Below are 27,250 nucleotides of genomic sequence, written 5' to 3' on the forward strand. Positions count from 1 at the left end.
CGGCACAGCTGATTGTCACAGCTGATCGTCGGAACCTTTTTTTAAAAAAAACTTTTAAAAAAAGTTTTTAAAAAGTTGGCCACGCCCACCCAGTCACATGACCCTCCCCACCAAGCCACGCCCACAGAACCGGTAGAGAAAAATTTTGAATTTCACCACTAGCTGGGGCAGGTGGGCAGCAGCAGTGGGTTGCTCCCGGTTTGTAAGAACCGGTAGTAAAACCGGCAGGAGGCTCCGCCCACTGACCCAGATGTCATCAGGAAGCTTCTGTGCATGCGCAGAAGAGAGCACGCCCGGCCTCGTTGCGAAACGGTAGTAAAGGTAAGTAGAACCCACCCTTGATCTCCGCTACCAGTTCGGGCGAATTAGTCCAAACCGGCTGAATACCAGCTCTGGAGCCCATGTGTAATAAAAGCCCTTCCTGGGGGCATTTAATGCAGAACTGGCTCCTTAGGATCTCTTGAGGTCCTACTTCTGTGCCCTGGAAGGTTGAATTAAACTGTTTTTAATTGCTTTGGTTTATATGTTTACTTCCGCCATGTTCTCATCCTACGCTAAATAAACAAACACTTGATTTAATGTTTTTTTTACACATTTCTATCAAAAAGACGCTCGCTGGCTTGCCCCAAAATAAAACCAGAAAGTTGCACCCCATCCTTCTTTGCTCCAGAATTTTTTTTTTTAAAAAAACATCCCCCTCTAGTCTAGCTGACATCTTTGGCATTTCCTGGTGGTCTCCCATCCCCTCAAGCATCTTTACTGCTGCGAAAACCAGCCAAGCGAGTTAACATGGTTTGACCCTGGTGGAAATTTATTATTTTTATTCTTTTCAAAAGGAGGCCCGCCTCAACTGATGGCCAACTCAAGGCTAGAAGCCGGACACAGTGAGTAGGTTTCTTCATATAAAACAATAATTTAATTAATGAGCAAGATGGGAGAAAGATAGATGAGGTTTAACTTAATTATTTGCAGGGAGGGAAGGGGTAACTCAAACAGATGTAGAGCTTTGCACCAAATTAATAAAATAATTAATCAGTGGAACCACTTGCCACCAGAAGTTCTGAATGCTCCAACACTGGAGAGAAGAAGAGATTGGACAGCCACTTGTCTGAAGTGATGTAAGGTTTCCTACCTAAGCAGGGGGTTGGACTAGAAGACCTCCAAGGTCCCTTCCAACTCGGTTATTCTATTCTATTCTAAATTAAGTGTTAAAAAAAATAGGTGGCATAATTATCTCAGCTAGAGCATTTAGTAGGCAGAAATAAAATTGATTTAGCCAGTAGCAATTTAATTTTTAGCCCGCCTTTCAAACCTTCTCTCTCTTTCTTACACACAGAAATGTACTTTTAAATCCCTTTTACATACCATTTCAAAATCCAGATCCGGAAGGTTTTTGGTCGTTTTTTCCTCCCTGAGAAGTTAGCTTTCTACATGCGGGGAAGACTTCCAAATCAAAACGTGGAAGCATCCAATGGAATGGCTCAGCTGGTCCAATGCCTAATTGCTGTATTTTTTTTTCCCTTGCAGGTTTGACGAAACGATAGATATTTGCTCCAGAGAGAAGGTTACAAGGACGCTAATAAAATTCAGAATTTAGCCAACGTTTAGCTCACATTTGTGGTTTGGAGGGGGGGGGAACCTACATTCGGTGTATAAGACGCACCTGAATTTTCACCCTCTTTTGGGGGGGAAAAAGTATGTCTTATACTCCGAAAAATACGGTAATCTTTTTTGACAACTTTGTGCACAATTGCAAGACTCAGTTCAAGGATTTCTGGAGAGAAAAATTGGTTAATTTGGAACAAACATTTCAGGCAATTTTTGAGGGCGTGCAATGCCTGGTGTTATTTTTATTGTTTTTTGCAGATCGAGTGCAGAATGAACACAATTTCTCCCCCTTTTTGTGTTTATCTCTCTCCCCGCAAACAACTCATTGTATAAAAGGGCTAAGTATATACTGCCTTGTATCCAAAAAGAATTATGATTTTGTTATGTTGCTGTGATATTTATGTTCGAAACTGAAGCTAAGTGAATTTTGAGGTCCCTTTATTTTTAAATAAAATGAAGTAAAATTCCAGGGGAATATTTGCAGTTGATTGATCTCTGATATTGCTGTCAATTATTTTTTACCTTATATCTGTGCGTCCGCAGATTACTAGAAAAATCTGGAGAGAGTGATGATGATGATGATGATTACTACTACTACTACTATAAAATTAACAGGCAAAAGATTTAGGAAGTAACAGAAAATAAGCAAAATGCTTTTAAGTTCTGAATTTTGGCAGTGAGGACCTGTTTGAAAAATTGGAAAGTTTACTGATAAAAAGAAAGTTTTGCCAATAAAAGAAAAAAAAAACTCAGTGTAAAACCAAACTACCTTGCTAATTTTTTGAAAAAAATCTGCCGGAACAAATCCGAACTGAGCAACCTTGTCTGCTTCTAACAATCACTTTTTGCTACATTTCGTTCAGAAATCCTTGGTTAAAAATCTGTAAAATTTTATCAATGTTGTTGTAATTTTGAATAGTCACTGAATGGTTGAAAATCTAGGATGATCTGTAACGTTTTTAAGCCCTTTTATAACAGGGTCCTGTATTCTCTTTGTTCCAATTTTCTTTATAGGTTATACAGAATAACAGAGTCGGAAGGGACCTTGGGAGGTCTTCTAGTCCAACCCCAATTTCCTCTCAGGAATTCCATTGTTTGAGAATTCTGGGAGACCCTCAAATATCCTAAATCCAGTGGTGGGATTCAGCCGGTTCGGGACGGTTTGGGGGAACAGGTTGTTAAATTGATGGCTGGCCCCACCCCTCCCTGCCCCATCCAGGAGTCCCCACGCGCCCCATTTTGGCTCCCAGGTAAGTGCAGGGAGGCCTACTAGGCCCAAAATGGGGCGCGGGGGAGTGGTATGTCCCCCCCCCGTGGCCCGTTTTTGCTCCCAGGTGGGAGTAGGAGGCCGAGTGCTGCCTATCATACCCCTGGCCACGCCCACCATGGCCACGCCCACCCATCTGGTCATTAGGGCAGAGAACTGGTTGTTAAATTATTTGAATCCCACCACTGCCCAAGTCCCAAACACCCCAGAAATATTATTTGTGCGTTCCCTTCGAAAAGGGAGACCTTTCGTTCTGCAATCTTCACCAAAAGTCAGTGCTCGAGCGGGTAATGCAAGAATAAGAGTCGTACCACATGGAAAAAAACCCCCACAAATCCCCCTCCCCCTTGTTTTATTCGAGGAATATTTAGGAAAAATAACAACACAACTCACACCCAACGGTGTGAGTAGAAAGGAGAAGAGAAATCAAGTCACAGAGAGTTGTATAACTTTGGAGTCATTGAACGGTTTACGGCTGAAAGGAAAAGGAGAATTATGTACAAGATTAAACATCGGGGACCTTAGAACGGAGGCCGTTCTGGGAATATTAATTAAAGGAACCCCTGAGGAATTATGGGGGGGGGGAAAGGGAGCAGATGAAAACATCACGAGTCTTAAAAATCCATCGTAAAAATTACTCTGTTCCCTGGTTTTTTTTAAAAAGAAAAATCTATAAAAAGGGCAGGATTCAATCCAACGGCTGGCAGTTGCCGACCTCTTTGCAGCTTTTCCAATCCAGCTGGATTTTAGGCAGTGGATTTTGCTACGATCCGATTTATTTAAAAAAGAAAAGACCAGCGTCTCTGTTCGAGCCAGGAGGAACGGATGCGGTCCGGTATCCGGATTTGCAACTCCCTGGCCCTTAAAAAGTACCTTCCGGTGGCTCTGGGATCCGAGCGGGTTGAGACGGGACCCACTCCGTCGTCACACGTCGGTCTCGATGCGCAACCGTTCCAGGCGCTGCACGTTGCGTTCGACGGCGTTGCGGTTGGTGATTTCCTGGGCGCAGGCTTGTGGGAACCAGCCCTTCTCTCCGTCCCGCAGACGCTCCCCCAAATACCAGCCTGGAAGAAGATGGAGAAGGGATTAAGAGGTCATCCAAAGGTGCTTTAAAAAAAAAAAAGAGGCAACTGGATTTTCTTGTTTTTCTTTGAAGACATTTCGCATCTCATCCAAGAAGCTTCTTCGGCTCTTTTGTTTTTCTTTGAAGAAGTTTTGCTTCTCATTCAAGAAGCTTCTTCGGATATTTTGTTTTTCTTTGAAGAACTTTCGCTTCTCATCCCAGAAGCTTCTTCAACTCTTTTGTTTTTCTTTGAAGGAGTTTTGCTTCTCATCCAAAAAGCTTCTTCAACTCTGAGCTCTGAGCTGAAGAAGCTTCTGGGATGAGAAGCGAAACTTCTTCAAAGAAAAACAAGAAAGTCCAGTTGCCTCTTTAAAAAAAACACCTTTAGGACAACCATGATGTGGATGATGGAGAATCTCCATAGACAATCAACAGGTTAAAAAAAAAATAATATTGAATTTTTGCTGAAGGATGTGACTCCCAGTGTAGCAAGCATAACGGATAAAAATATTATTCTGGGTTTAAAAAAAAAAAAAAGAATGAATGAATTTTTCCTGCACAATTGGGGTCTTTCTATAGCCACTCACCCACTTCCTGATTCAGGATAAGGACGACGTCGGACTGCTGGAGTGAAATCTCATCCGCCTGCTTGGCCAGATAGGCTCTGGTGATCTCTACCTGTTGGAGTGCTGGACGGAAAGAGAGAAAACACACTTAAAAGCGCGGCCTAATGCTGGACAATTTAATAATATTTTTTTTAAAAAAATGTGTGCCAAAGACTCTGAAAGGAACAGCTCGTTTTTTAAAAAAAGACTCACTGATGGAAGACACGTTCCTAGCATTAAATCAAGATTTGGAATATAGAATAAGAGTTGGAAGGGACCTTGGAGGTCTTCTAGTCCAACCCCGTGCTCAAGCAGGAGACCATTTCAGACAAGTGGCTGTCCAGTCTCATAAAAACCTCCAGTGATAGAGCAACTACAACTTCTGGTAGCAAGTTGTTCCACTGGTTAATTCTTGTCACTGTCAGGAAGTTTCTCCTTAGTTCCAGGTTGCTTCTCTCCTTGATGAGTTTCCATCCGTTGCTTCTTGTCTTGCTTTCGAGTGCTTCTAAGTATAAGTGGACCCCCTCTTCTTTGGGGCAGCCCCTTAGATATTGCCCTCAGAAGTTGCCGGTGCTAAGGAGAAACTTCCTAACAGTGAGTGCAATCAATCAATGGAACAGCCTGCCACCAGAAATTGTAGGTGCTCCATCACTGGAGGCTGTTAAGAAGAAACTGGACAGCCATCTGTCTGAGGGTCTCCTGTATCAGCAGGGAGTTGGAGTAGAAGACTTCCAAGGCCCCTTCCAGCTCTATTCTGGTTCTGAAAAGCATCAGCATAGATAGATAGATAGATAGATAGATAGATAGATAGATAGATAGATAGAGGTGGGTTCTACTTACCTTTACTACCAGTTCGCAATGGGAACACATACACAGAAGCTTCTGCACATGTGCAGATCACCGATGATGACATTGTGGTGGGTGGGTGGAGCTTCCCGCCGGTTTTACTACCGGTTCTATAGAACCGGACCGAACTGGGGGCAACCTACCACTGATATAGAGATAGATAAATAGATAGATAGATAGATAGATAGATAGATAGATAGATAGATAGATTAGATAAAATAGATAGATGATTGATAGATAGTAGAGATAGTAGATATAGTTGATAGATGATAGATATATCAGATAGATATAGATATATTAGAGAGAGAGAGAGAGAGATTAGATAGATGATAGATAGTAGATAATAGATATAGTAGAGAGAGATAGAAGATAGATATTAGATGATAGATGACAGAGATAGAGATAGAGATAGACAGATAGATGTTAGATGATAGAGATATATTAAAGAGAGATAGATGATATAGAGAGATAGAGATATATTAGAGATAGAGAGATTAGATAGAGATTAAATAAAATAGATAGATGATAGATAGTAGATAGTAGAGACAGTAGATATAGTTGATAGATGATAGATAGATATATCAGATAGATAGAGATATATAGATAGAGAGAGAGAGATTAGATAGATGATAGATAGTAGATAATAGATATAGTAGAGAGAGATAGTAGAAGATAGATGTTAGATGATAGATGATATAGATATATTAGAGATATAGATGTTAGATGATAGATGATATAGATAGATATATTAGAGATAGAGATAGATGTTAGATGATAGATATTAAAGATAGAGATAGATATATTAGAGATAGAGATAGAGAGATGTTAGATGATAGAGAGATAGATGATAGATAGATAGATAAATAGATAGAATTTAAATGTGATGAGTGCCCAGTAGGAGGAGCATGGAGCCTGTTTTTCTACGATGGAGGCCGCTCTCTCTCTCTCTCACATATACACACACATTCCTCTGTTTAAATCCTGAGAACAAAAGGTCAGGAACATTTTCTGAACGTCCCAGAACAACACAATCCTTCTCACACTCCCATTTCGTCCCGCAGGGAACGGATCCCCAGGGCCCGGAAGTCTCTCTCTCTCTCTCTCTCTCGCACATGTGCCAATTTTTTTTTATTTATTTTTTTGCAAACACGAAATTCTTCAGAGCAGCTTTCCAAATTCTTTTGCTCCCTTTTAATTTGGACAGAGTGGTTTGGCCGAGCGATGAAAAGAGACCCAAACAGCTGCAGTTGAACCTCTGGAGCCCTTTTCAGAGTAAATCTCCTGATCCTTAAAAAAAAAAGGATCTTAGCATCACCAGAGACGGGGAAATTGTGTTACACTCGGCGCCAGAAATGACTGCAAATGTGCAAGTTTTGGCTCTCGGGAGTCCGTAAGCCACCATTGATGGTTTGTTCGGCTTTGGTCGGTTTCCCACAAGCTGTGGTTTTAATACAGTGCGACAGGTGAGGCCAGATGTAGGTGAAAAGTGCATAATGGCTCAGAACACACGGATTAGGAAGAGAAAAAAAAAACATTGCATTTTATTTTGCAAATGGATCATTTTCTTTTTCCCTGCTGGGCACCGTAAGACTAAAATTTGGGATTTTTTTTTGTTTCTTACCTCCTTTCTCTGCTGTGCTGGTTTCTTTTTCTTCTCGGTGCATTAAGGCGCTGATCCATCGGGCCCTGTCGCTTCTGCACGGAGCGGAAAGTGGGTTTTTGTGAGCGGGTCCGAATTAAAATTAAAACCCTAAATTTCACGACGTTCTCCAATTTGGATCCCCGATTTGGGAGGGAAAAAAATCTGGAAGATTTCCCTCTCTTCCCCCCCCCGCCCCCCGAATTCAGAATAACGTCTACCATTAAGGCAGTGTCTCAAATCGACACTTCGAAGTTCAACTTCCTCATCTGCTCTGGGATCTCTTAGTGGTCTTCTATCCATGTACAAAACCAGGCTTAGCTTTCCCGAAATACGAGCCGCCCAATCCAGTGGTGGGATTCAGATAATTTAAAAACCGGTTCTCTGCCCTAATGACCGGCTGGGTAGGCGTGGCTGGATGGTCATGTGACTGGAAGGGAGTGGCTACCTCGACATCACTCACGTCGAGGGGCACTTCAACTTCTCCAGCCTCTCCTCTCCTCGCCATGCCTGGCCCCACCTCGCCCCTCCTCTCCCAGCCCCTCCTCGTCACACTCATCTACTCGCTGCCCCGCCGGGTAAGCAGCACGCTGGACGGGCGAGCAGGTGGGCAGTGAGGCGAGTGGGGGCTGGGAGGGGAGGGGCAGGGTGGGGCAGGGCGAGACAAGCTATTCAGACGGTTCGCCGAACTGCACAAAACATTAGCTACTGGTTCTATTGAACCTGTGCGAACCGGCTGAATCCCACTACTGGCCCTATCTCTCCGTAAGATGTCAAAACGAAAAACCCGAGCCAATCTCAGTTTAATGGACTGATCCTTGGTAACCCAGGGCCCCAAATAATCGAGGTTTAAGGTGTGAAGCGCTGAGAAGGAAGGAAGAGTTTTTGGGTTCTGTGCCTCTCCGTTGGTGACTCTGGCGGGGAGCACAATGGATCGATGGAACCTCCCTATTCCAGAGAAGTCCAACTTGGAAGTGCAGTTATTAAAAGGAGGCAATGGAGGGTCTGTGACTCTTCCTAAGCCCAAAGTAACAGAATAACAGGGTTGGAAGGGACTTTGGAGGTCTTCTAGTCCAACCCCCTGCTCAAACAGGAGAAGTGATGTCATTTTAGACAAATAGTTGTCCAATCTCTTCTTGCAAACGTCTGGAGGCAAGCAAATCAATCAATCAATCAATCAGAATAGAGCTGGAAGGGATCTTGGGAGATCTTCTAGTCCAACCCCACCATCCCACTGATTAATTGTTCTAACTGGGTGGGGAAATAGGGTCCCCCAATTTCTCAAGGCTATCAAATGGGATTTTAAGGAGGGGCAGAAATTAAAGGGCCCAACGAGTGAAAAACTTAAAAATCTTCCAATTTCACAACTCTGAATTCCTAAACAAACCACGGCTAGGGACATGGTGCCCCCAGTATCCTGGAGACTACAGTGCCCATATTTCATTTGCTATCTGTTCATGATGAGTTCGATCCTAGATAGAGGCAGATATTTCCCTTTCTGGGCACAATGAGAATATATCTGCCGAACAAAGCTCCTCATTGGAGACAGGAAAGGCATCTGGCCAGGAAACACTCAGCTCCATTTAGTTGCCCCGATTCCACCCCACAAGAGATTACGGGGTCATTAAAAAAAAAAATCTGTTCACGATGAGTAACCCATCTCAACTTCCTCTTTGGGTCCGTTTCCCAAGTGACCTGATTCGAACTCAAGGCCTCCCTCTCGTTCTCGAAAGAGGGGAATGTTTCGGGCTTCCGATGAGACACCCCCTTATCCCTGCCGTGGGAAAAAGACACGTTCCCCCTTGGCACTGCAAGAGAGGGGAAAAGAGGCAGTTTCGGCAAACAGGCGGAGAACTGTTTCAGCACCGGTCAGTTGCCGACTCTTTTCTCGCTCGGAATAATACTCACCGGGATTCTGCAGCCAGGACGACTTCCTCCGGCTTGCCTTCGCTGTCCTTTCGCAAAGTGAGACGGAAGAGGTGACCGCCGCGTCCGAGGCTGGTCGGACTGTCCGGGGTTTTGATTTTCTCGACCGAGAGATGTTCCAACATGGAGTAGGTGAGGACGGCGTAGCTCTCCTCGCTTGACCCAGAAGAGGAAATAAAAAATAATAAAAATAAAAAAAGGGAAAGGAGTTGAATGACGGACGCAAAAGGATTTTACAAAGGATTTTACAAATCCTTTTACAAAGGATTGTAAAACCGAAGCTTTTCTCTAAGAGGGAAGAGGGGGATTCTGGGAGTTTTTCCACGCACAGCATTCTGGGAAATGAAGTCCACGCAGGGAGGGGAGAAAGAACAACAGACGAGTGTGCAAAGAAACAGAAAAATATTGATTCGAGTTTTCCTCCAACTTTTGCAAGCTCGCAAGCCAGCATCGTAGACAAACCAATGTTTGTTGTCGTCCCAGAGACCAAATTATTTAAGGAATTTGATGTTCTCTTATGACACGATCCTTTTCTTATCTCTGGTCTGGCATATTTAAAATGTTTTAAGTCCAAAACTGCCTTCAACTTCCTGCTCTAAAGTCTCAGGACAGAACGGACGGTCATGCTAAATCCAGCAAGAGGATTAAAAACGCAGTAAAAATGTATATATTTGGATTTTTTTTTTTAAAAGTACATTTCCCAGGGACAGGAAATAAGTGGCGGATTTTTTTTAAAAAAGAGTTTTGCATTTGGAAAAAGATGGCAAAAATCAACCCTTTGAAAACAATACTGCTTGGAAAGGGGTTATATATAAACCTCCAATTTTATGTGGGAGAAAATCTGAATAACCAGAGACCTACATACAAATATATATATATATATATATATATGTAAGTTATTATTAACTTACATAATGTAATATTAACTATACGCACACACACACACACATATATATATATTAATTAGTGGCCAAAATTGTGGAAACTTTTTGGGAAAAGTGTATTTTCTAAAACCAGCTAATAACACCACTTTTTTTTTTTTTTTTTGGAGTAGTACCATAAAATTCTATTTCAACAGACAGATAATTTAATCAAGAATGTCATGCCATAACTTTTAGGAAGGAATTGCTATTAGAAGAGCAGTTACAGTATAAAGAAGACAAGTGAAACCCATAGAAAAAAACGAGATACACAAAAATAATTTAATAAAATTTAAATTCAACAAACATCTAAAATAAATTCGACCGATAAATACGGGTAGTCCTCGAGTTACGCCCAACATTTCTGTTGCTAAGCGAGACAGTTAACTGAGTTTTGCCCCGTTTTACGGCCTACTTTGTTACGGTTGCTAAGTGAAGCCCTGCGGTTGTTAAGTTACGAACACCGTCGTTGAGTGAATCTGGCTTTTCCCCATTGGACTTTGCTTGTTAGGTCGCAAAAGGAGACACTGTGACCGTCATAAGTATGAGTCGGTTGCCAAGAGCCTGAATTTTGGGGGGGCTGCAATGGTCGTAAGCGTGAAAAAACGGTCATAAGTAACTTTTTTTCAGTGTCGTCGCTTCGGACGGTCACTAAACGAATTGTTGTAAGCCGAGGACTAACTGGAAATAAATTTGCTTAGTTTTTTTTGTGGTTTTCTTTCTTTTTTTTTTTTTTACCATTAACTTACCACAAATTTAGAAAATATTATTATTATTATTATAATAGATTAACGATCAATGGATGCGCAGGGAGAAATAGAAATAAAATCAAGGATTTCGTCGCGTTCACCTTTTTTTCTTGGTGATGATCAGGACGTCGTTGAAGACAAAGAGGTAACAGATTCCTCGCCCGGATCCCTTCCGGAAGATCCCGCCGTCTTCGGTTGGAGGGAGGGAGACCTCGCCCCTTTTCAAAAGCCAGCGGGACGTTGAGATCAATGGGAAGTTCTGAAAGAGGCAGAAGGTTGAGAACCGTGGAGCTCAGAAGTGGACACCTAAAATGATCCGCAGAGACCATAAAACATAGAATCAGCTGGAAGGGACCTCGGAGGTCTTCTAGTCCAACCCCCTTCTCAAGCAAGAGACCCTTTATCATTCCAGACAAATAGCTGTCTCATCTCTTCTTAAAAACCTCCAGTGATGGAGCACCCACAGCTTATGGTGGCAAGGAGTTCCACTGGTTAACTGTTCTTACTGTTAGGAAATTGCTCCTTAATTCTAGGTTGCTTCTCTCCTTGATGAGTTTCCATCCCTCGTTTCTTGTCCTGCCTTCAGGTGCTTTGGAGATTAAATGGACCCCCTCTTCTTTGGGGCAGCCCCTCAAATATCGGAAGGATGCTATCTTGCATGCCTTTGAGGCCCCCTCCCACTGCCTCCCCTACATTTCGAACTCATTCCCTCCTCCCTCGTTTTTTTTTCTTTTTTGGGCTATGAGTGAGGTTTGGGAAGCGAGCCAAGCTGCAGCCATGGATATTTTCCTTCGAAGAACCTCTCAGGTGGGAGATCTCACCTTGACTTTGCCAAAATCCAGCTGGTTCTGCAAGCTGCACATCTGTTCGGTCCTTTCCATGGTGTGAGCTCCCTCGTTGCACTTCTTCACGAGCTGGAGAGACAAACAAAAGCACCGAAGGATGGATGGAAAGGATTTGCTCGAACCCGAACCCCAGACCAGAGGAGGAGCTTAAAAATGGCCCAGAATCTCCGAGAAAAAGGAGCAGAAACCACATCTCATCCAATCCGATGGAACGATGGCAAGATGCAGGAAGTCCTCGTTTTACGACGGTTCGTTTACCGACCGTTCAAAAAGTTAATGTGTGAATCGATGAATGCAGGAAGTCCTTGCCTTACGACAGTTCATTTAGTGACCGTTCGAAGTTACGAAGGCACCGAAAAAAGGGACTTTTTTTTTCACACTTACGACCGTCGCAGCGTTCCCTGTGGTCCCGTGAACAAAATTCAGCGACCGACTCGTATTTATGACGATCACACCGTCCCTGGGTGTGTGTGTGTGTGTGTCACACGATCCCTTTTGCGACCTTCTGACGACAAAGTCGACAGGGAAGAAGACCAATCGGCTTAACGACCGTGTGACTAATTTAAGAACTGCAGTTGATTCGCTGAACAACCGTGTCGAGGAAGGTCGGATAAAATAAGGGGCGGAGCTCACTTCACAAGAGTCTCGCTTAGCGGACTCAATTGTGGTCGTAAATCGAGGACTTCCTGTATTTTGAAGTCTACCTTTCAAAGAGGAAGGCCACATGGCTGAGAATAAGAACTATATGAATATAAAAACTATATAAATTTAAATATAAATAAATAAATAAATAAATAAATATATATATATATATATATATATATATATATATATATATATACATATACATATATATATACACACATACATACATACATACACACACACATGTGGGGTATATTTACGTGGGAGAAGACCCGAATACCCAAAGACCTACATACAAACACCCGCGAAAACCTGAGAAAACAAATATATATATATATGTATGTATGTGTAGGTCTTTGGTTATTCGGGTTTTCTCCCGCGTAAAATTGGAAGTGTCTTGGCAACGTTTCAACGAAGTCTCATTCGTCATCTTCAGGCTGGTGTTTTCGGCTTCGTGCTTCCAGGAGCAATGTGTTAAAAGGAAGAAACAGCTGCGATCACACATTGCTCCTAGAAGCACGAAGCCGAAAACACCAGCCTGAAGATGATGAATGAGACTTCGTCGAAATGTCGACTGGTTTTTTTTTCCCCTCTCCCTTCTTCCCCCCCCAAAAAAGCCAATTTATCCCCAAAGAAAGCCATTTCTCACTTTTCTGCAGATGTTGGGAGAAACTTACTTTGCTGATGGCCTTCAAAGCTTGGGTCGTCGCTCGGTACGCAGCTGTGTTCGCCGGGGTTTTTTGGCAAACCGTCTGAAACGGGGAGGGGGGGAAAGAGGGTTCATCCAATGTCCTCCCCGTTTTCCAGATATTCGCAATGCCTATTTTATGCATTTTATGCCAAAATGTTTTCAAGGGCATCGGGGACAGCTGGATTCCACTGGAAAAGGGAATCCTGGGAAAGGTAGTTTATGAAGTTCCAGAAAACCACAAACTCCCCAATTGTGGATTAAGATATTGGGAGGGGGGGCAGAGGGGGGGGGTTGTCCCAAATTTAAGGAAGAGAGCCAAGGGGGAAGGAAGTTCACAGGGAAACAGGGTCTGAATTAGATATCCGGGGGACTTCCAGGTTTGTGCAAACCGCACCGCTGCTTGGATGCCCGTAAGGTGTTCTTTTTTTCCTGGTTTTTAGCCATTAAGTTTGTTATATTTTATTTTTTAAAAAAATTTATGTAGCCGCCCGTTCAGCAAAAACCAGGGACTCCGAGCGGCGTCCAACAAAGTTAAAAGACAAGAAGGCATCGTAACAATGGCTAGGATTAAGAATGGCCTTGCGTTATTAAAAGATTTAAAAAAGGCAAAATGGGCAGTTAAAATAGATGGGTGAATAATAATAATAGAGCTATGTACTGCCAAAGTTTTTTTCCCCTTTCCTTCCTTTCCTCCCTCATTCCCTTCTTCTATTTCCCTTCTTTGCTCTGATCTTCCTTCCTTCCTTTCCTCCCTCATTCCCTTCTTCTATTTCCCTTCTTTGCTCTGATCTTCCTTCCTTCCTTTCCTCCCTCATTCCCTTCTTCTATTTCCTTCTTTGCTCTGATCTTCCTTCCTTCCTTCCTTTCCTCCCTCATTCCCTTCTTCTATTTTCCTTCTTTGCTCTGATCTTCCTTCCTTCCTTCCTTCTTTCCTTCCTTTCCTCCCTTTCTCTTCTTCTATTTTCCTTCTCTGCTCTGATCTTCCTTCTTTCCTTCCTTCCTTCCTTCTTTCCTTCCTTCCTTTCCTCCCTCATTCCCTTCTATTTCCCTTCTTTGCTCTGATCTTCTTTCTTCCTTCCTTCCTTCCTTCCTTCCTTCCTTCCTTCCTTCCTTCCCCTCATTCCCTTCTATTTTCCTTCTTTGCTCTGATCTTCCTTCCTTCCTTTCCTCCCTCATTCCCTTCTTCTATTTCCCTTCTTTGCTCTGATCTTCCTTCCTTCCTTTCCTCCCTCATTCCCTTCTTCTATTTCCCTTCTTTGCTCTGATCTTCCTTCCTTCCTTCCTTCCTTCCTTCCTTCCTTCCCTCCCTCCCTCCCTCCCTCCCTCCCTCCGTTTTTCTACTTAAGATTACTCTGCTAATCTGCTAACCATACTAGTATATATTATATTATGTGTTATGATATTAAATGTGCATGTATTATGTATGTAATATATAATAGGCATTATATTATATATTATGCATTATAAACATATTAAATAATGTGTTAACTGTACCCTTAAGTATTACTCTACTAAAACTATGCAACCAAGGAATTAAATTTCTGCTCCAGACCGGGGGTGGGGGGTGGGGTGGGGGTGGACTAAATGACTACCAGGATCCCTTTCTTAAGTTTCTATGAAATGCTTACAAATTATATATTCAGAACAGCAGCAGGATCTTAACTGTTTTCTACGGAGTGAAAGTGACGGATGAACCAAGCAAAATGTGAGTCACGGCTGCAGGAGCAGGAACCGTTCCTCACTGAGGACTAGCGGCACAGCTCGTTCCCGAGGTTCGGAAAGGGGAGGGCCGAAGAGTCCCTGGTTTTACTCACATCCATGAGGAGAGGCAGGCGGGTCACCCTCTGCATGGGGAGGATGAGGAAGGAAATCAAGGGCAGGCTGCCGCATTCCGGCTTCTGTTCAATCTGTTTTAACGACTCCTTAAAGGCCACGTTGGAAGTTCTAAAAAGAGAATTAGAAAAAAGGAGCTCATTTCAGGACTCCGGACAAGCCTTCTCACACACCACAGGACCCTCCTTTATTTTCAATCGATCGATCAATCCATCAGAATAGATCGAAGGGTCGAAGGGGTCTCAAGCTTAACTCACAAGAGTTTCTGAAGGGTCCTTTGCTGGTAGACCTCGTTGGAGCAGTAGATGATGTAGGGGTGGAAGTGTCCGGAGGCGTGCGCTTCCACCACGTCGCTGATGTCCGAAATTACCGCGTGCTCGTGGTGCCTCTTCTCCAAGTCCTCGAAAAAGCTAGATAGACACCCCCCCAAAAAAACCCATCTCGTGAGAAACTCACAACCATCCACCCTACAATGAAATTCCTAGCAGGAATATCGGGCACCTATTCTCACATGTGGTGGAAGTGCCCAAAAGCAAAAATAATAATAATAATAATAAAATGGACGAAAATTCATACGTGGTTAGAAAAAAAATGTTAATACAGCATATAGATTATAAGACAGCACGATTTCTGTCAGGTATAATACCAGAAAAATACGATAAAGGGAAAGTATATTTGATATTACATGTTTTGAGACAGTGCAGAAATGGACATGAAGATAAAAGAATAGGAAGACACGGAATACTATCGAACATGGGAGTTGTTTGATACACGGTTGGATAAGAGAGGTCAAAATAAGAATTTAAAAGAAGTATTACAACGACGGCTCTACCACGTAAACTTGGGTTCCCATGCTTCTTCCAACCCTGTCCTCTAAAACTGACCTCTTGCTGACCGCCAAGATGTCCCCCACGTTGGAGAAGAGGTGATGATGGTCCATTTGGGTCATGGTCTCCTTTAACCTGGCCGATTTCAGAAAATGCTCTACCAGGATGGTCAGGCTATGGAGGTAGGAGTACTCGGAGGTGATGATCTCAAAGATGGCCTGGGGGAGATGGAGAGATGATGGGAGAGATGATGGAGAGGAGGGGGAAGGTGGACAGAATGATGACTTCTTGGCTCTTCGTTGAGGTCCGTTGGGAGAAAGAAGCCAGCTTGCAAAGCTTACGCAAGAACCAGCAATTGTGGTGGTCTTAGAATGAAGCAATCATATTAAATTGGAGTTAAGGAGAAGCTGTGTTGGAAGGAACCCAACATTGTTTCTCAACCTTGGCAACTTTAAGATGGACAGACTTCAACTCCTAAAATTCCCCAGGCTGGCTCCCTATCTTTCTGTAGCTCTCCCACCCCCAAATTTGGCCTGGTGACCACCAGATGTCCAAGGCCTTTTCCGTCCCTTCTTTTGAACATTGAGTTGGGTTGAAGACCATGAAAGGCCACAGGAGATGCTTCGGTGTTCTCAAGAAGACCTCCCTGTTTCCCAAAGAGATGGGTGCTCCATCCGCACCTTCGCTCACCTCTTGCCTCTTACGTTCTTCTGGTGATATCTGGTCCAAGATGCCGGTTTCCCGAACCTGCAGAAGACAAAATTCAAGAAATGTTCTTCTGATATCCAAATTCCTTGTTCTTTTTCATCAGACCAACAACAAAGAAAAAAGAGGTGAGGAGATGGGCTTTCAGAAGGACCACCCATGCTGTGGAAGTTCAGTCTGTTTTTTTTCCTCCTGTCAGGACCCACCAAGAAGTTCTAGTAGAACCTCTAGAGGCCTTCAACTGCTCTGTTCTGCTCCAGATGTGCACGTTTCAATTCTTAGCTCTGGGGAGGTGAAGACTTCACATCTGGAAAGGTGAAGTCCTCACCTGTGTCGGGGACAAGTTCACACACTAGTCCATCAACTTAAGTTTCTTTGAAGCCTCGAGATCATTCATACCATCTGTCCCACATTATATAATATTCTGTTTCCTCTTTTTCTTGTATCTCCTTTTAAGGTTCTATTTTTCTATTTTATTCCATTCCGATGTTCTGCTTTTCTCGCCAATTATCTCAACCAAACTGAAACTAATATCCTTCGATTCCACCTAAAAAGAGCCTTGATAGCACAGTGGTCTAAGCACCCTGTTATTAACACAGCTGCCTGCAATTACTGCTGGTTCGAATCTCTCCAAGGCTCAAGGTTGACTCAGCCTTCCATCCTTTCTAAGGTAGGTAAATTGAGGACCCAGTTTGTGGGGGCAATAAGCTGACTTTGTATAAAAATATACAAAAGTATGAAGGCTATTGCTTAACGCACTGTAAGCCGCCCTGAGTCTCCGGAGAAGGGCGGCATATAAATCAAATTTAAAAAAAAAAAAAAATTAGAGAGGAGGGGAGTTGGAAGGAAAGTTTTGGGTTGTTTTACAAAAAAAAAAAAAAGAGGAATATTTTATTCCATGAGAAATTGGACAAACAGAATGAGAAACCACGAAACAGGGAGCGGCTTCTGATGGGGTTGCATCGCCTGTGTCTAAATCAGAGGCAGTCACGTCCGTACCTGTGTGTGTGTGTGTGTGTTTAATTACACAGCCACACACATCCGGGTATTTCCAAGCTTCGGGTTTTTTATTGCAACACTGGGACAAAATGCAAAAGTCGCATTTCCTTCTGGCTGATTCAGGCAGTGGGTCAACAGGCAAAGTTTCCCTTGCGATGCCACCCGTTTTCCTTTCCCTTCTTTGGAAAGGCGGGTTGGTGGCTTAAGAGAAATCTGCGGTGTGATTGTTTGTTTGTGTGTGAGTGACCGAGTGTGTTCCCTCTGCATTTCAGCTGCACTTTGTACTTTTGCTTTACTCCAAATGTTTGCCAGATATTTGCTGAGTCGATATTTTAAACATATAAAGAACGGTTTGGCTGGAATTGGATCTGTCTAAATTTCTCTGATTTAGTGAGTTTAGAATTTAGTAAATTTGGAATGGAGAGAATTTGGAATTTGGTGAATTTGGAATTTGGTGAATTTGGAATTTGGAGAATTTGGAATTTAGAGAGTTTAGAGCTTAGTATTTAGAGATTTAGAACTTTAGAGAGTTCAGAGTTTAGTGACTTTAGAATGTAGAGAATTTAGAGAGTTCAGAATTTAGAGTATCTAGAATTTGGAGAATTTGGAATTATTTAGAGAATTTAGAGTTTAGTATTTAGAGAATTTAGAACTTAGAGAATTTAGAATTTAGAGAGTTTGGAATTTAGTGAATTTAGAATTTAGAGAATTTAGAACTTTAGAGAGTTTGGAATTTAGTGACTTTAGAATGTAGAGAATTTAGAGAGTTCAGAATTTAGAGTATTTAGAATTTGGAGAATTTGGAATTTAGAGAATTTAGAGTTTAGTATTTAGAGAATTTAGAACTTAGTGAATTTAGAATTTAGAGAATTCAGAATTTAGAGAATTTAGAATTTAGAGCATTTAGAATTTAGAGAATTCAGAATTTAGGATTTAACGAATTTAGAATTTAGAGAATTCAGAATTTAGAGATGTTGGAATTTAGAGCATTTAGAATTTAGAGCACTTACAATGTAAATAATTTAGAATTTGGAGAATTTAGACTTTAGAGAAGGGGCATCCTTGGAGTTGAATGGGAGAGAAAAGCCAGGAAAGCTGGAAAGGCAATTCCAGGGAGTTCCTTGACTTACGACCTCAATGGACTTCTCCCACCTCGATCCGGGCAGCATCCGCACCCCGACAGAGTAAAGAAAAACCAGGAACGTGGGTTCCCCTGACCACGCCTTCCCCTCGCCCTTCCTTACCTCGGGCTGTTGGCTCCAGGTGGCGTAAGCGGGACGGTAGCTTTTCACCACGATGGCGGTAGGTCGTTCTTCGGGAATGGCGTCCAGGTCGAGGAGGTCGTCGTCCGACTCGTGGTTGATGGAGTTGAGGCCTTTTTCTCGGATCTCTTGGTACAATCGGGGATCTGGCGGTGGACAGGCGAGAGAGCCGGATCAAAGGGGCGCTCCGAAGTATTTGGGGGGAGTGGGAGGTAACAGTCTCAGTTTTGGGGGTCAAGAATATCAGATGGATCAGAGCACCAACCACAACCCCCCCCGGGGCCAAATCTCGGTCTAAATAACAGAATAACAAGAGGTGAAAGTGACCTTCCACCATTCCAGGTCTTCCCATCTCTTCTGGAATATATAATCTCTTATATATATTTATATTGAACAGAATAGAATAGAATAGAATAGAATAGAATAGAATAGAATAGAATAGAATAGAATAGAATAGAATGGGGAATAGAGTAGAGTAGAGTAGAGTAGAGTAGAGTAGAGTAGAGTAGAGTAGAATAGAATAGAATAGAATAACAGAGTTGGAAGGGACCTCAGAGGTCATCTAGTCCAACCCCCTGCTCGAGCAGGAAACCCTAAAGGAACGGTTATAAGTCAAGGACTGGCTGCACTGGAATTTCTCGCTTTCACCACCGTCCACATCGTCATCGCTCTCTGGCTCCAAATAAAATTGATTTTAAGGGAGGGAGGTAGGGAGGGAGGGAGAAAGGAAGGAAGGAAGATCAGAGCAAAGAAGGAAAATAGAAGAAGGGAGGGAGGGGAGGAAGGAAGATCAGAGAGAAGAAGAAGAAGAGAAAAAATTGGAATGAAGTTCAAAGGAAAGACAGAGAATAGAAAAAGAAAGAAGGAAAGAAGGTAGGCCAGAGGAAAGGAGAAAAGGAAGGAAGGAGGGAAGGAGGGAGGGAGGAAGGAAAGGTCAAGATCGGCACGGGACTCACCATCTTTGAACGAACCGCCGTGATGCTGCAGACGCTTGCGCCCCAAAGTCCGCTGTGGAGAAGAAGAGGGTCCCCCCCATCAGTGGAGTCTGCTTTCCCGTGAGGCCGGATTCACCCCCCCACAACCCCACACGGTTATTAAGTAAATCTTAAGTAAATTTTGATCACATGGGGATGGTGCGACGTAAGTGTGGGAGACCGTCATAAGTCCCTGTTTTCAGTGCTGTTGCGACTTTGAACGGTCCCTAAATAAACTGTGTAGTTGGAGGTCAAGCATGGGAGATGCCTTCAGGAATTGCTTTTGAGGTGGGCCTTCGAGGGGGAACCGATGTGGATGGATAAGCCAAATTTGGGGGGGTGGGTCTTTTCGCCTACCTTGTTCCTCGCGGAAACCCGGCCGGTGGGGGGCTTGGCATTTTCCAAAATGGGCATGAGACCTCCAACGGCTGTGGGCGCCTCAGGTTCTCCGCCGTTCCTCACGCCCTTCATGGCCGCACGGTAGGACATGCTACGCAGGTTCCGTTTCAACGTCCCCTCGCTGGCGTCAAATTCGTCCTCCGGTTCGTCGTCCAGAGAGAGGCTGGGAGCCGACAAGCGCTTGGGGTCGCAACGGACCCCGTCTCTGCCCCACACCGCCCCATCGGAGAAGCTCTGATGCCGGATGGGGAGCTTGGACTTGGGATCTTCGGCTAAGCTCTTTGGGATGAGTTGTTGGGTGCCCACCTTGAGGGCAGCTGGACTCTCGGTGCTCAGGACAATCCGGCGCGGGTTGGAGACCGGAGTCGAGGGCTCCTCCAAGGAGGTCACGGAGGGGCATTTCTCATGTGGAGGCATGCCGTTGTTGCTGAGGGGTTGAGGGTCCAGGAGAAGACCTTTGTCCCCCAGAAGGCCGGTTGAATGCCGTTGGGCCATCTTGAGACAGAAGCGCCCTAGGAGGAGGCCAAAAAAGAGAGGTAAACTGTGGTTTAGCCAATAACCACGACGAAGTGGGGCCGGTTTAGGGTATCAAAGACAACGCAGACATGGGGAAAGAGGCTCGGGGTAGTCCTCAGCTTACGGCCACAAGGGAGCCCAAGATTTCTCGGTTGCTAAGTGAGATGGTTGTAAAGCAAATGTTGCCCTGTTCTACAATCTTTCTGGCTACAGAATCACGGCAATTGTTAAGTTAGGTTGTTCAGCGAATCTGGATTCCGCATTGGACTTCATTGGTTGCAAGGTTGCAATAGATAGATAGATAGATAGATAGATGATAAATAGATAGATAGATTAGATAGATAATAGGTATAGATATAGATAGATAGATGATTAAATGATAAATATATAGACGATTAGATAAATATAGATATAGATGATTAGATAGATGATATAGATATAGATAATTAGATATAGATAGTTGAATTTAGATATAAACGATAGATGATTAGATATAGATATATAGATGATTAGATAATAGATATAGATAGATGATAGGTGATTAGATAGATGATATAGATATAGACGATTATAGATAGTTGAATTTAGATATAGATGAATAGATTAGATAGATGATAAATATAGATAGATGATTAGATAGATAATAGACAGATATAAATAGATGATAGATGATTAGATAGATGATAAATATAGATATAGACTATTAGATATAGATAGATGAATTTAGATATAGGTTTTATTTAATATAGGTTTTATTCTGGGTTTTATTTAATTGACCAAACTAAGTAACAATTTTAATTAGCAATTTTATGATGTTTGTGTGTCTATATTTTTCTTGACTGTACACCGCCTTGAGTCCTACGGGAGAAAGGCGGTATAGAAATATAATAAATAAATAAATAAATAAATATAGATAGATGATAGATGATTAGATAGATGATAGATGATTAGATAGATGATATAGATATAGATAGAAAAGATAGATAATAGATATAGATGATAGATGATTAGATAGATGATAAATATAGATATAGACTATTAGATATAGATAGATGAATTTAGATAGATATAGATAGATGATAGATGATTAAATAGATGATAGATGATTAGATAGATGATGTAGATAGACGATTAGATATAGATAGATGAATTTAGGTAGATATAGATAGATGATAGATATAGACGATACATGATACATGATAGATAATAGATAAATTATACAATAAAATAGAACTTTATTATAGAATAAAAAATTTATTTATCTATTATCTATCTATATAGATAGATAATAGATAGAGGATAGATAGATGATACATGATATAGATATAGATATAGATGGTAGATGAGGTAGATGAGAGAGAGAGAGAAATATACATATACATGTATACCCGGTTCGCACCACTTCGGGCGAACCGGTTGTTAACTTTCTGAGCAGTTTGGTGAACTGGTTGTTGGAAGAAATCATTAGGGCAGAGAACCGGTTGTTAAATCATTTGAATCCCACCACTGATCTACACATACATATAAATAAAGGTTTATGACATCAAAGAAAGCACAGACTTTGGAAAGAGACTACAGAATACAAAAAGCAGATCAGCGTTCAGAAACTGGCATTGAAAAAAAGGACAATTTGGGGCAAGATTTCCAGACCGGATCTTGAAAGTTGGACCTGGGGACAGGAGGAGGGAGAGGAGGAGGAGGAGGAGGAGGAGGTGCAAAAGCTGACTTTTCTTGGCACCAGCGTGCACGCTCGCCTTCGCACACCCACGCACGAACCCAGAAGCGAGTTCGACCGGTCCTGCCACTTTTCCAAAGGTCACTTGTAAGCAAACGCCAGCTCTGATCCAGAAGCTGCTCTCTCTTCCCTTCCGGCCACGTCCCCCGAAAAAGTTCATTTCGCAGAATAAGAGTGAAAAATCTACCTAAGACACTTTTTTATTTTAGTAGCGTTGCAACTTTGAATGGTCACTAAATGAATGGTTGTAAGGCGAGAACCACCTGTATGCATGAGAGAGAGAGAGAGAGAGAGAGAGAGTGTGTGTATACACACACACAAGCCAACTTTGGGGCTAATAAAAACAATGATTAATAAGCGGATCAGTGAAGCAGCCAACTTTAAAGCTACTAAGAACTAGACACAACACGACATCCAAAACTGAAGGCATTTAAGCAGCCGAAAGCTGTCTCCAGGAAAGAGAGATTTAAATAATAATTAAAAAAACAAAACAAAACTGAAGGATTTTAAGGAGGAGAAAGTTTTTCCTAGGGCTGGAAAAAGATTGCGAAGGATTTTCATGTTCTCTGTGTGTGTTTGTGTGTGTGTGTGTGTGTGTGTGTGTGAGAGAGAGAGAGAGAGAGAGGGAGAGAAAGAGAGAGACAGAGAGACAGAGAAAGTGAAAGACAGAAAGACAGAGAGAGAGAAACAGAGAAAGACAGAGAGACAGAGAGAGAGAAAGAAAAAGAGAGAAAGAGAGAGAGAAACAGAGAAAGACAGAAAAAGAGAGAGACAGAAAGACAGAGACAGAGAAAGAGAAAGTGAAAGACATAAAGAGAAACAACGAAAGACAGAGAGACAGAGAGAAAGAAAGAAAGAAAAAGAAAGAGAAAGACAGAAAGAGAGAGAAACAGAGAAAGACAGAGACAGAGAAAGAAAGAGAGAAAGAGAAAGACAGAAAGACAGAGAGAGAAAGAAAGAGAAAGAGAAACAGAGAAAGAGAAAAGACAGAAAGACAGAAAGACACACACACAGAGAAACAGAGAAAGAAAGAAAGGGAGAGAGAGACAGAAAGACACAGAGAGAAAGAGAAACAGAGAAAGAGAAAAAAGAGAGAAAGAGGAAGACAAAAAGACACACAGAGAGAGAAACAGAGAAAGACAGAGACAGAGAAAGAAAGAGAGAGAAAGAGAAAGACAGAGAGAAAGAGAAAGACAGAAAGAGAAAGAAAGAGAAACAGAGAAAGAGAAAAGAGAGAAAGAGAAAGACAGAAAGACACACACAGAGAGAAACAGAGAAAGACAGAGAGAGACAGAGAAAGAAAGAGAAAGACAGAGAGAAACAGAGAAAGACAGAGAAAGAGAGAGGGGGGAGAGAGAGAGAGGGAGGGAGAGAGATGGAGAAATAATGGAGTTTGTTGAAGTTTGGCGTCAAATTATGCAAAAACTATCAGGGAAAGGAGAGAAAACCGGCTCTAGAGTAGAAACAAATGGGAAAAGAGAGTTTCCTAAAGGGGCGGCCTGTGGGAAGACTACACCCTCCACAATCCCCAGCTAACCACAATTCCCATCATCCACAATTCCACACAGTTTGTCCCACCCGAAGGGAAGAAGCCGTTTCGAGAAAGCCCGTGAGGTCCACCCCCCCCGATACTTTCTCGCTCAAACTTCGCCCCGTTTGCAAAATAATAATAATAATAATAATAATAATAATCTGATTTTTATGCATATTTACCATTCAAACTCGGCACCCCGGTGCTTTCATCCCTGGAAGGCAGGACATTGGACGGTGAGTGGCAGGAAAAAGCTGATTTTCTGAAGGATGCCCAGTCATTTCACAGCTGGGGTGGTCTCCCCAAAAAATAAAATAAAATAAAAAGTCATTTAAGCAGGAGAAAATCGAGGCCATTCAACCAAAAAAGAAGAACCCAAGCGGACGTGGAGGAATTAAAACCAGCGCAGGCCAAGCAAGGCAACAAACCAGCATCTCGTCGCAGATTTGCAGGGTGCGCCTGGGTGTGTAACCACCCCAACATTGTTTACAAGAGATTAATCTGGCATCGGCTGAGCCTTTTTTTGGAAACCGTTCGGCTGGCTTGAGAGGCGAGGCCCAGCTGCAAAAAAAACCCCAGCTCTCGTAAGGCGTCCACCCAGTCAATTTAGGGACGGCGAATCTTGCTGCACACACAACAGTTGTGTGTGCAATTGCACAACAGTTGTGCAATTGTGATGGTTGTCCAGGCACCATCCTGAACTTTCGGAGGTTGGAAGCGGAGCCCGAGGGAGGGTGGAGAAGCCGCACAATTTTGCACCCATGTAGTCGGCATCCCCAGCTGTTTAAAAACGAGTTTCTCCAACTTGGAAGGTTGGGGTTTGATTTCCAACTCCCAGAATCCCCCCCCCAGCCAGCCAGTTTGGAATTAGAATCATAATAGAATAACGGAGTTGGAAGGGACCTTGTTAGGGCATCTAGTCCAACCCCCGCCTGCTCAAGCAGGAAACCCATATATACCATTTCTGACAAGACAGCTGGTCAGTCTCTTCTTGAAAGCTTCCAGGGATGAATTCTGGGAGCTGGAAGTCCATCCCGTCTTCATGGGCCCAAGTTGGAGAAACGCCGAGTTAAAGGACGAAGGGATTATTTGCAGTGACACCATTAATTCTTTGTCCACTCTCTGTGCAAAATAATTTAAAATATTCATTTTCTACTCTATAAGTACGGCCAGTAGTTGGACGCTAATTGGAAAGAGAGACCGGGATTCTTGACAACTGCAGATCCAGATAGCTTCCTTGCTAAGCAACATAATCCTAGTTTGATGACCTGATTTGCTAGGATAATTTTCAACTTCCGGATCGAAGTTATCTCCTGGTGGTCTCCCATCCCTGTTTTTTTTTTAAATTATTATTAAACATAAAAATTCAATGTCTATATAAACCGTGTGTTGTCCGAGTACAGATGTTTTTGAAAAATAGTAATAATATTCATAATATTCATAATAATCATATATAATATTTGCTTATCCATTTTAGTAACTCTTCAATGTAGTTAATCATTTCCTTATGCTCTTAAGTTTCTAACTTCCATTTCTGCTCGTTAGCCGTTGATAAAACAAATCCCAGGTTAAAAAGTATTCAGTTTCTTCCATCTCCTTAATTCTGAATGTTAGTCTATCCATTTCTGCACATTCTAATATTTTTTTTTAAAAAAATAACATTTTCATCTATCGGGATCTCTTCGTTTTTCCATTGTTGCGCAAAACACAATTCTAGCTGCAGTCACCACATTAAAATTAATTAATGTGGTGACTGCAAGAATTAATTAAAATTAATGTGTAAAATTAAATATGTATTCCCTTTTTTGTACTGCTCTGGTAGAACACCCAACAAAAATATTTCTGGCTTTAGATCTATGTGTTGTTTTACTTATTTTTTTCCCAACCATGTGTATATTTTTGTCCAATATAAAAAAAGAACACCGCTTGGGGGGGGGAGGCGAAAGCCCTACTAAGCAGGTCTATACAAAAGTATGAAGGCTATTGCTTAACGCATTGTAAGCCGCCTTGAGTCTCCGGAGAAGGGCGGCATATAAATCGAACCAATAAATATATAAATATTTATTCTTTTGGCCTTTGGGCATTTCCACCACATGTGACAGTATGAACCCGGTATCCGATTACATTTCCAACACTTAGCAGACATATCCTTAAACATCTCTGCCAATCTTGCTGGTGGAAAATGCCATCTATAAAACATTATTATAGAGATTTTTCTTCGCAGGCAGCGGACGCCGTTAGTTTATCATTCCCGTCCCACAATTTCTGCCACTGATTCCCATCAAACCGAGTAAGGGCAAGGGGCCAGCTCTGCCTGGCGCGAACCGAAACGGATGAGCATTCGCGCTGGGGGGGCAAAACTCGGAGAGGAGGTGTTTGTGCGAATGGACCAACTTTGCCTGGAATAAGGTTGGGCCAAGGGTGTTGTAGGGACACAAATGCTGCAAGGGGAAGGACCGCAGTTTGTATTGTGTTGACTCCACCCGCATTCCTTCTGACGTTTTAGAGGGACACCGATTTGATGTGGGGACAGGATGGGCAGGTTGGGACACGGCGGAGGCTAACCCGGGTTAGGGACACCCCTTCTCCCTCCCCACTCCCCCCCCACCAGCCTGAAGACGGCTGCCTTGGGCATGCAAATCTTGCTTCCCGTTTCCTCAAAAAGGCTTCCTTCTTCCCCCTCTGGGAAGGGCTTCCGTTTTTCTGCCTCGTTTTCAGGCAGTGGGGAGAATAAACAGAATAACAAGTGTTGGACGGGACCTTGGAGGTCATCTAGCCCAACCCCCTACTCAAGCAGGACATCCTAGTAGACCTTTTCAGATGAACGGTTGTCCAATCTCTTCTTGAAAGTGTTGGGAGCAACAATGTGCCGCTATCAATCTAGCAATCGGAATAGAGCTGGGAAGGGACCTCAGAGGTCTTCTAGTCCAACCTCCTGCTGAAGCAGGAGACCCCAGACCATTTCAGACCAATGGTTGTCCAATCTCTTCTTAAAAGCCTCCAGTGTTGGGAGCACCCACAACTTCTGGTGGCAAGGAGTTCCATTGAGAATTTTTTTGCAATTTCTCTCCAGGCCAAACCAAGGAGACCCCTTCTCCTCTCCAAGCCCGGGAATTCCTCCCATGTCTTCTCCAGGGACGGAATTGGGGGGGTGGGAGTGCCCCAAAGAGCTCGGAGACCCTCCCCCATTCTCTTAAGAGGAAAGCAAAGGGAGGGGAGGGGAGGGGGGGCTGCCAAGCGAGGCTAATGGAGACCTCTCCGCAGGTCGCGCGCCCTCTCCAAGTGGCCGGAGGGGTCTCCAAAACTTGCGCGCGCCCCCTCCCCAGACGCAAACTTTCCTCCTCCTCCCCCTCCATCCTAAACCCCCGCTTGGGAACCTCCGGCAAGAGAGAGGGGAGGGGCAGAGGAAGGAGTCCCCCCTTCCCCCAAATCAACATCTGGAGACCCCCCCCCAGCTGCCCTCCAGCGCGCCTCCCCCACCCGTGCGCCCCTCTCCAAACGCGCCCGGCTGCTCACCTGCCTCTCCTTGGGCGAGCGCGCAAGCGAGCCCCGGAATGGCGCAGGGCGAGCCCAGCGCAGGTTTTGCGCGGAGCAACCCCGCCCGGCGGGGAGGCGGCTCCGCAACGCACCTGTGACCGCTCCCAGCTGCTCCCGGCCAGGTGTCT

General features: G+C 43.3%; 2 protein-coding genes across 8 annotated transcripts in view; one reads left to right on the plus strand and one right to left on the minus strand.

The window, feature by feature from the left end:
• Positions 1-2,077, plus strand: part of MEGF6 (multiple EGF like domains 6) — a 48,555-nt gene extending 46,478 nt beyond the window's left edge. For all 4 annotated transcript variants that reach the window (XM_087879272.1, XM_087879275.1, XM_087879274.1 and 1 more), the window contains 2 exons: positions 837-884; positions 1,528-2,077. In XM_087879272.1, coding sequence (XP_087735398.1) covers positions 837-884; positions 1,528-1,544 — 65 coding nt within the window. In that variant the 3' untranslated portion in view covers positions 1,545-2,077. The remainder of the gene's footprint in view (positions 1-836; positions 885-1,527) is intronic.
• A 1,115-nt stretch (positions 2,078-3,192) lies between these two features.
• On the minus strand, positions 3,193-27,250 carry ARHGEF16 (Rho guanine nucleotide exchange factor 16). Of its 4 annotated transcripts, XM_087879279.1 has the most exons (17): positions 27,102-27,136; positions 23,768-23,847; positions 22,096-22,317; positions 19,762-20,315; positions 19,387-19,438; positions 18,413-18,576; positions 16,155-16,211; positions 15,522-15,682; positions 14,895-15,047; positions 14,619-14,748; positions 12,791-12,865; positions 11,445-11,537; positions 10,725-10,882; positions 8,937-9,110; positions 7,011-7,084; positions 4,526-4,627; positions 3,193-3,939 (listed from the first exon to the last, which is right to left on the minus strand). In XM_087879279.1, the coding sequence occupies exons 4-17, from the start codon at positions 20,296-20,298 to the stop codon at positions 3,800-3,802; spliced, it is 2,070 nt and encodes a 689-aa protein (XP_087735405.1). In that variant the 5' UTR covers positions 20,299-20,315; positions 22,096-22,317; positions 23,768-23,847; positions 27,102-27,136; the 3' UTR covers positions 3,193-3,799. The 4 variants fall into 4 exon arrangements, with proteins under 4 accessions (XP_087735405.1, XP_087735403.1, XP_060550181.2 ...); XM_087879277.1 differs by lacking the exon at positions 22,096-22,317 and having other exon boundaries at positions 23,768-23,873; positions 27,102-27,250; XM_060694198.2 differs by lacking the exon at positions 22,096-22,317 and having other exon boundaries at positions 23,768-23,883; positions 27,102-27,218.

Source organism: Pantherophis guttatus, chromosome 15 (assembly GCF_059756535.1).
Source record: "Pantherophis guttatus breed Tessera chromosome 15, ASM5975653v1, whole genome shotgun sequence".
NCBI classification, from domain to species: domain Eukaryota; kingdom Metazoa; phylum Chordata; class Lepidosauria; order Squamata; family Colubridae; genus Pantherophis; species Pantherophis guttatus.